This window comes from Macrobrachium nipponense, chromosome 44, assembly GCF_015104395.2.
Source record: "Macrobrachium nipponense isolate FS-2020 chromosome 44, ASM1510439v2, whole genome shotgun sequence".
Classification (NCBI taxonomy): Eukaryota; Metazoa; Arthropoda; class Malacostraca; order Decapoda; family Palaemonidae; genus Macrobrachium; species Macrobrachium nipponense.
The window spans coordinates 41,164,175-41,174,161 of record NC_087221.1 but is presented as its reverse complement, the minus strand read 5'-3'; the positions used below and the strand labels follow the sequence as shown (position 1 = coordinate 41,174,161).

Genomic DNA, 9,987 nt, shown 5'->3' with positions numbered 1-9,987 from the left:
TAACTTTCAATGTATGTTATTTACAGGGTCATGGATCATTACAAGAAGAGTATGGTAAAGAATAAGTTTAAGTACATTACCAAAAAATGATTGAATGGCATATCTAAATAACATAGTTTGCATTACCCTAAACATATCACATGCTGAAAAAGTAACAAACAATGGTTGCTTGAAAATAGTTTTAAAAAAACATAAGATTTTACGCAACAAAAAAAAATATCCTGCACAATGGAAACATGTAACAAAAATTTTCTTTCTTAGGCAAACTTCATAGCTTGAGACCCCTTGTGATAGCATAGTTTACTTACCTGGTAGTGAACATAATAAATTATAACTTCATGTAGTTCCCATAAGAGAAAGTCTATCAGTCTCTCTTTGGCACAAAAGCTTTAAGTTACAATTTACTTGACTAGAAGCAACTATATTAAAGTTAAAGCTTTCATTTAAATCATAGGGACACCTTAATTCATGCATAATTCATTACATTATATATGAAAATAGCAAAACCATTGTCACATCTAAATTTATAATCCTCTCATAATTTAGTCTTAGAAAAATAATTTATTTTTATGTCACAATTACAGAAATATTAAGCTCTTCTGAGACTATCCTGAAGATACCATATACTACATCAAATGCATTAATCATCTTACCTAATAAGATTATTGGAAATTGGAAAAATTTGATGCTAAGCATATCAAGGTAATTCAGACTATAGTTTTATTTATATCAATATAACTAGTAATTACTTTTTGAATAATAAACTCATTTGGACTCTATAATACATTAGTGCCGTTCAACATGGGTTCAATCAAATCTTGTTTAGAAGAAAATTTTACTCACATCTCAACACTTATGAGAATGCCTAAAGGGATGACTAAAATCCATGAGGTGAGAAAATTCTTCTCTCATTTCAATTAAATATAAAACTTGGCAGTGCTACAGAGGGAATTGCTATTCTTATGATGAGGTAATATCTAATATGCACCAAACAATGGATGGGCACTTAATTAGATTTCTACAATTATGGTCTGGTAAGCTGCAACTGCATTGAAGGGATCTACTTCACACCTACCTATGTATCAATAATGCATTAACAGTCATGTTCTAACTGTTAACTCTACAATATCCAATACCTGGCATACATAATAATTACTGGTCTACTCTTCAAAGACTCAACTTACCTTAAATTTGTAATAACCAACTAATTTTAACATAGAAACTACTTCTTATTGCTGTTAATAATTCCTAGCAAGACAATTTAAAAAAACTATTCACAATGCAACTACATACATACAAGTTACTTATAAGTTTTTTTAAACCAAAGATATAATATTCTACTGGATATGGTATACATTTTGTTTTTGACAACAAATTACTATAAATTAAACATGTAACAGAAATACTTAAAGATTTAATGCATATTATCCTCTTCCATGTATTGTCAAGTAGTACTTCAGTAATCCAAGTTTGGAAGGCATTTTGAAATATTGTCTCAAGGACTGCTATTATTTATCCTAATTAGGCATAAAGCCAGCAGCAAAACCTCACATCATAGTCTTCAAAATCTAGCATAGCATATTACAGCAAGGGCCAACAATTCTAACCTTACTCAATAGTATGGGTATCCTCAATGCTACTACACTTTCAAAATTCTACTTTTTACCATCTATGTAAAAACAGCATTCCTGGGAAACAAAAACTGTATCCCAAAAAATGTGTTCTTTAAACGATATTCAAATTCTCTAAACAAGAATTAAGTTGATATACTAAATGAAGAAGAAGGAAGAAACAAAGTAGATTAAACTTATTTTATGAATTTGTATTTCTAAATCAACCTTAACCAGCCTGAAATTCAACTTTACCTTTTAAAAACAAAATTCACAGTGAAAATTCTCCATGCCAAGACAAACTGTGAACCTTTTAATGTTTACTCCAAACAAATGCAGACAAAGCTATCCATGAGCTTTTAGCAACTGGATCCACTGGTTTTTAAAAAAAATTATACGGTAGACATCACCTCTGTACACTATACCAGGCAATGCATATCATTTTTGGCACTAATGCCTAAGCTTTGACCATAAATACCACACACTATTCTGCCTACCTATAGATGACAACACCATCAATACCTGCTCAAAATTACCTCACTCAGAACAATTTCAGTCCCAGTGATTTACCTGAACAAATTACCATTTCCCACAAAGTATAAATAATGTTTATCACTTAACATTTCCATACATTGCAATTAACCCTGTTATGTCCTATTGACATTATTGCCTCCTACGAGGCATTGCCAATGTTATAATAAAGCAATATATTTCCCTAAAATTGCAAATGATGAAAGCTATACCATTCAAGCTCATGTATTTTATGTTGACCTTACTCATGTACAGTTTTATATGCAGATAAGGTAACATACATTAATTTTTCCATGCTGCATATCTACTCACTCGTAGACTTAAGCAGCCTTGTGCTTCTTCCTCAGTCAACACTTCTTCCAAGCTTTGGTCCCATACCGTAAACATGAAATATGGCAGTCATAAAATGAACTAAAAATTCAGACAAAAAGAACAAACAACAATCATGTTGAAATTACAGCACATATTCCTTTAATTTCATATTTCCTAAGCCAAATACTTATTTCCCTGCTTAAAGGATATTCTCTACTTGAGGTTCGTAACTAACGATATAGTGAGGTAAGATGTGCAAATCTATCCACTACTCAAACGTGGAGCTTATAATTTTCCTTCATCAAATGGTTTTCTTTGAGTGGTAGTAAAAAAAAGTATACCCACATAAAAACTTAAATGAAATGGAATGCATGAAGAAATTTTCTGTACAACCCAAAATATTTAATGTATTCATAGGTTTATTCAGAATTTCAGCTCACCACTGAATAGCAACTTTCATATTAACAACAATTGTCTATTATACTGTTCACAATAAAATGATGGATTAGTATGCCAACTTAATATATAACAAGCCTTTTACCTACTAATCTCAGTCAAACTTCATCACTCCTAGCCAGCTAGTTTTAGTTCCATATTACTTTCTTTGCAGGACAATTTTCCTGTCAATTTAAAACAAAAAATACATACAGCTTACTATGATGGTTCAACTGTCACATTGCCCTCATACGAATAACAGTACTAATTGTAATGTGTAGCATTTACAAGGAATCTTGGAGAAATTAAAAAAGTAGCTACAGTTGGCTTACATTAACCTGATAGTATACTGTATAAACCAAAAAAATTAAGTCTTTTCTTACATAATCAAGAATGCCGTCAAAGTCTTTTCTTACATAATTAAGAATGCCACCACTGCAACGTCACATCATCGAGATGTAGCCACTGGCATTCCATTGCTTTGAATTATCTGACGTTACTATTTACTATTAATTATAATGCAATTGGTAATGTCATTTGATTAAAATAAAAAGGCAAAAATTTGTCATTATGCACCTGCATGTATAATGCAGTTCTACATAAACCAGACTCAATATCATATAAACCATGCAAATATTTCTAAAGAATTTTAGTTAATTCGTTCCAACAAAATCTCAGGAGGAGAAACAGTTTTACCAAAAGTAAAGCCAAGAAGGAATTAAAATTTTCTGTAAAGTTCAGGTTCACTCCTTCTTGGCTGCTGCTGCCTCCTTGCGATCTCGAACATCAATAGCACCAAGACTCAAAGCAGCATAATAACCTTGCATTAGAGCTAAGAAAGATTTAAAAATACCAACTGGAAGTAGACCATAGGCCATTGCTCGCCATAACCCTATTCCAGCAATGATGGGGCCTTCAGTGAAATGGAGGAGGTAAAGTGAAGCATAGAAGAGCTCATTCCCTGAACACATGAAGAACAGCATTGGTCGAGAAGTGTAATAAAATCGCAGAAGAGCATTGACATTTGCTGCTTCACTTTTGTGACTTGCTTGACCAGACATAACAGACCTGTAAAAATAAAAGACTGATGATGCTCACAAAATCTGTTACACGATAAATGTGGTTGCAATTGCCGCATAAAATACTGTATTTCCCAGTGTTAAAGATGCTCCACCCTTGAAGATTCCCCAATTTTGACAAATAAAAAATAAACAAAAATAACTTAGTAATAATCACTGGATGATAACTTGTTTTAGCTGGTGTATGTGCATACTCAACTGTCTTAATGCATTCAATAGCCTGGCTTCAGCTGTTACAATCACACTGATTATTTAAGTTTTTTCTGTTCTTTTACTGTAACAATACTTTGTGCGTTTTCAAGTTCATTGATCTTAATATTAAGTAAGCTGTACTGAAGTTGCCATACCAGCAAACTAAAAACCTGACCAGAATTTGAGGTATCAAACACAATATAAACTACCAAGCCAAGTTGAATAAAAAATTTCCTTGGCCAATAGTGTCTCAGTTCATACGGATGGACAGGGCTGCAGCTGGTGCAGTATTTTACAGTTCTGACTGCATTGGATGTAGGATTACAAAGTGGTTATTTTTATTTCAAAGAAAAAACTAAAAACTAGGAAATATTAGAAATACAGATGAACATTCTATTGCACAATTATACTTGGTTAAAATACAGCACAAATGTAGACATTCCAAAGAGAACAAAGTAGAAATTGAATGAAGATTAAAATCCACTGAAGATAATACTGTATTACAGATAAAATACAAATGTTAATCTCCAAAACCTAAAAAATAATTCTCACATTGTTAACAAGTATAAAAGAAAGTCGTGTGAATTTCCTAAGATAATATTATAGAAAAGTAACATTACAAAATTTCAACATAGAAGATGCCATTTCCATCTTGAACCAAGTAGTGAAGGGCAAACTTATTCACAAGAGAGAGATCAATGACCAGTCAGTCACCTTCTCCACCAGGAAATATTCTGCCTCCAATCTCTGCCATACTGCCAAATGGCACAACAGACATCACCTGATTGTGGTAGCTACAGGGGAACTGACAACCTTAGCAACCCCCTCTGTTCTTCCCTACCTGCCTTTCCCAGCCATGGCTTAGAGCGAAGGGCTAGGAAGGCGGTCTCTCTCTCTCTCTCTCTCTCAGAGGAAGAAAGCTGAGCAACCCCTCAGGGTTTAGGATTAACAGGGTTTTTCCAAACACCAAATGTGGAAGACTTGGCCACACCTGAAGGTTAACCTGTCTTCGCACCCACGGGAGTTTGAAAGAAACTGCACAGTGGATTACAGAACCGAGAGAGATTGATCTTTTATCCAATGCCTCCACCATACTCTGTTTTTGCAAAGTGAGACTATTCTGCTGAAACTAAGTGAGAGAAGCGGGACAAAATCTTGTCCAATCTTTTCAAGACCAAATTTGCCCATAATTTGGTTCTTTGTTGGGGAAAGAGTCAGTGCATTGCCTCAAGACATGAGAAACCTTCTGAACTTCACCTTCCTCTCCTCTGATGAGGCTGGAAGGAAGCCATGGCAATAAGACTGCATGGCTCTTGACTGAAGCAAAGACAGCAGCAGTTACTCAAAGGAGTCTCTCCTGGCAAGGTTGTTTGTCTTTCCATAGACTGATGATTCCACTGAAGGGGAGTAGCCTCCAAATGCTCACGAATGTAGAACCTCCAATAATGCATCAGCAGTGGGGAAAGAAGCTTGATTGAACTGCTGGACAGCCAGTGAACTGCCTGACTGAGAATGCACTGTTTACTTGACCCAAAACCACCATGGGCAACCTGGGACCACAGCAAACACAACTAATGGTATCACATTATGAACACATCCAAAGGTGAGCTGCTCTAATGACAAGACTGGGATTAGGTGTGGAGCAATGAAAGGCTCACCTAGATTACTATGCTCAAATATAAGTGCAATAATCTCATGAAAGTACCATTGGAACTTGGTTTACTAGATTACAAATTGTACCCTACTAGAACTACAAAACCTGTGTAAGCTACAACCAGTAGAAACATGAAATGACAAAACATATGCTCCAGTCCCTCACATTATCACTGTACTTGTTCTTTCTCCAGATACAATACACCATAATACATTCATAGACAAATAGTAAAGGCTACATAGTGCCATTTTCACCTTTTATTTTTTATTAATTTGGTTGATATTGGTGAACTAGCTGACCAACTTTTGTCATTACCCTACTCCATCTTTCAATTCTCATTTCAGAAGAAATTGCTCTGGCGAGTCCAGCAAGTCTAGAAATGTAACTTGCTCACATTAAACTACATTACATCAACCACAAATTACATAAGTTTTGAAATTTGCAAATTACATAACAATACAAGGTAATTAATTTATTACTTACGTATGCAGATGAAGCCAGTGGCAAGATATGTCAATAGCCATCGACATTTGAAATAGAAACATGTATTTGGGGTAAAAATGGCCCAGTGTTACTAGTAAACACATAGTTCCACAACGATCAGTTAGCTGGTCCAACATAGCCCCAAATTTTGTACCTACCAAAGAAACAATAAATAATGTAATAAAACATTATGCAAATAAACCATTTTAAACATACAGTATTCTGTCTGGAACTCTTAAGCAACAAATGTTTTCCTTGTAAATCGAATGATATATTCAGCATAAGCTTAACCTTCAATTAGGGATACAAAATTCACTCCTACTACCAGTGAATACCATTAACATATAACAACTTCATGAACCTTTTTTTTCAAGGGAAGAGGAATGGGGACACTGACTTGAATATATCTTTTTTGTGGTTTTGCATAAAAAATAAGAATCTTCAGCACACAAAAGCAATTCTGAATGAACAAATGAATATAAAGAAATCTAGCCACCAAAAATTAGAAGTTCTTTAGTTGGTATAGTGTAAGCAGCAATGAGAGCCTTATCATTTTCAATCAAAATGGGCTTCATACTTCAACACTCGCAGACAGCCATCACCCTCTGCACAGTCACAACAGAGCTAAAAATAAAGACATGAAAATTTTTTTGTATCCTTTTCCATCTTTGTTCCTTATCATTAATGCTCCAGATTAAAATTTACATATATGTACGTACTCTAATATTGTACACTATTACACTTACTTGCTGCTAGCACAAAGGATGAAAACTTTTACTGATTTAACATTAAATTACTATAATGAGTTACAATAGTACAGTATTATAATGTAGCTGCTTTTAAGAAGGCAATGTGTCAAAGCCATACATTCTCTTCACAAAGAAGGGTACGTACTCTGACGAAGGTATTGCCATTTATTGAGACAAGAAAGCTTACAACAATCAATCCTTCGTAAATGCTCCCTTTTAGTACCTCTAGAAATGTTCCTTGAATTATTTTTTCCTATTCTCTTTACAACTGGCTTATAGAGAATTAATTCAACATATACAATTACCTTGAAGTACTTTTAGAGAATATGTACATCACATACAGTAGTTAATCAAAACCATAAACTTCTTCCTTCAACCCAGCCTAACACTACCACTACTTTGGACCTAACAAGAAATTGACTCAAACCTAAAGTCCAAGAGTTTATTGCACTCTTGGACTTTAAAATACACAATTTAATACTGACTATAAATTGTTTCCTCTTGTACAACAACAAAAGTTAACAGGTAATAAATATTGACCAACCTTGATTCAGCATCCTTGCAGCATGTCCATCAAAGGCATCTAAAAACCCAGAAAGGATGTAACTTCCAGCTGCTAAGCCAGGACTTGTTGGCATATAGTAGAAGGATATGATTGCCAGTATGATCCGACCATACCCTGAAAATAATCATCAGTCAGTTCTACTCTAAATGCTTTCTACATTCAGTTTTGTACAAGATACCACGTCTTTTAAATGAAAATTTGTTCCAACAACCAGCCATAAAAATAAATATGACAAACCAGAGCCTTTTATATAGAATTATCCTTCACAGTGAGCTGGAAATAGCAATAGTGGATTAAATAGTGATGAAGGGGGGGGGGGAGGCGAAAGGAAAATGGCCTCAGGAATAAAGTGGGAGGGTTGAGTTGGGGACTAGAAAAATTACAAAAATTTTAAGTAATTTTGTTTTTCCTAGCTTTACAAAATAGATACTTTTATATAGAAGTAACATTCAATTTGAGCTGAAAATGGATGTTGAATTTGGTTTGGCCCCAGGGACAAAGTGGGATGGTTGAGGTGGGTAATATGATAAAATGCTCTGGTTGTATCCTTAAGAAAAATACATTTACTATTAAAAAATCTGTGATTTGTTCCTATACAAATACAAACCACTCATTAGGTAAGAATTTGTCTGTATCCACTGTTTAGAAGTTGTAAACTCACCTGGAAATGTTAAGACCCCAGTTGTTAGTGCAAGTAAGGAAAGCAATATAATTCCTGTAACATCCTAATTTATCTAGCATAGATATGCCACAGCAGTTGGGCCCCAGGCCTGACCAAGGGTGTAAGGAAAAGATTAGAGAACCAGGCGTTACCCATTTCTGAGATGCACAATTTGGATGGGAGCTATATCTTGGAATAAGAAAAACTAGTATTGTAGCTCTACCAACCAACAACTGGTTCCCCCACACCATCCCAACCTTGTTAAAAAGGAAAAGTGGATGGAGTACCATCTTCATCAACAAAGCTCTAAGACTGGTTGGTCAATCGAGAAGTAACCTAAATCCATGCCTGGTCCAGCAAATACTCAGGCTGAGTTGCTACTCCTCAGCAGAAATGAGAAAGAATGAACAGAATCCATCACTATCATTCAACTGCAGTCTAAAACTCTACAATTACCTTACATGAGATGTTTTTCTGTCCAAAAGGAGCTGAGTGCTTGTAGAACCTACTGAATAGCCACCACCAGGTGGGTTAAATCCCTCAGATAGGATGAAATAAAGATGGTATGATGTTACAGACATACACCCTCATTACCTATGTCCTGAAAAGTTAGCCCGTAAAGCCAGGAATGGATCTATGCCCTAGATTTAGTGAGTTTTGCACAAGCTGTACAACTAGGCTAACTGGTGTCAAAAACATCATAAGCTCATCTGAATGAGGAGGGGCATTTTAAACACCAGTACGTACACTTACTGTTTGCTAGAACTGCCTATAGATGCTGATAGGAAGAGAATGGGTTCTACTCAGTAGCCTACATAGCTGAAACTGGGCACAGAACCCTCTTGTCTGGATCACCAAAGAGTCCTGGGGAGAGGAAACATGATCATTTCTCTCATCACGGTAAAGATTCCTTAAACAAACAACAGAAAATTATGGGCTCCCTAGAATACCAAGGGAAAGCAACGTCTTATGAACTTACCCAATTGCTGATGAGAGAGTAGGAACAGACATGGTAATAGAAGTAAGCGGTGACAAGCCATGCGCACAGGTCTGGAGCTCACCTGGGGTAGGCTACCAATGGCATCACTCACCTTCCTGTTTGTACTCCTCACAGAATGTGAGGGAGCAGGAAGAGGTAAGAGCAGGATGCAAAAGAAGGAACTGAAAGGATTTGGTGAGGAATGCTCCTCCCCTATGACATCAGCAAGCACTCCTTTCTCCTGTTTTTCTTACTTTAAAACCTTTCCCACTGCAAAGGTGACACTTGTCACACAAAGCCTATCTATACAGAATGAGCATAATGGTGTGGCTCAACCAGGACAAGGAACATCAAGAGCCCACATGCACGCTCGGTCCCCTTACAACGGCATTGTGCACATTTCCCCTCCATCAGGAACGAAACACACAAAACACCTCAAACTTCACACAAGTACGACAGCAGAACATCGTCCTCACTAAATGGTGTTTGAAGAAAAATTGCTGGATGACGTCAGGTAACAACCTGTCGTCCAAGCCAGGTAGGCGTGGTTCTGCTGTCACAACCCTATGGCTCATATTGATTTTTGTGGCCTGGGTTAGGTTTGGTGAGGATGTCCAGAAGGTCCAGAGTAGTCTTGAACCCGCTTCCTAGGTTAGGTTAGGCTAGAATAAAACCCTGTATTTGATATGTTTTGCGGTTTCACCCAGCCTAAAATTTTGGTTTCCTGTAATGTGATC

General features: G+C 35.9%; 1 protein-coding gene across 3 annotated transcripts in view; it reads right to left on the bottom strand.

The window, feature by feature from the left end:
- LOC135204223 (CDP-diacylglycerol--inositol 3-phosphatidyltransferase-like) overlaps positions 1–9,987 on the bottom strand; it is a 10,575-nt gene continuing 588 nt past the window's right edge. The window contains exons 1-4 of one of the 3 annotated variants that reach the window (XM_064234329.1): positions 9,025–9,043; positions 7,590–7,724; positions 6,297–6,450; positions 1–3,956 (exon numbers count right to left, since the gene is read on the bottom strand). In XM_064234329.1, coding sequence (XP_064090399.1) covers positions 3,632–3,956; positions 6,297–6,450; positions 7,590–7,683 — 573 coding nt within the window. In that variant the 5' untranslated portion in view covers positions 7,684–7,724; positions 9,025–9,043 and the 3' untranslated portion in view covers positions 1–3,631. Of the gene's footprint in view, positions 3,957–6,296; positions 6,451–6,792; positions 6,921–7,589; positions 7,725–9,024; positions 9,044–9,987 lie in introns of those variants that run through there. The other 2 variants (XM_064234330.1, XM_064234328.1) reach the window with 2 other exon arrangements.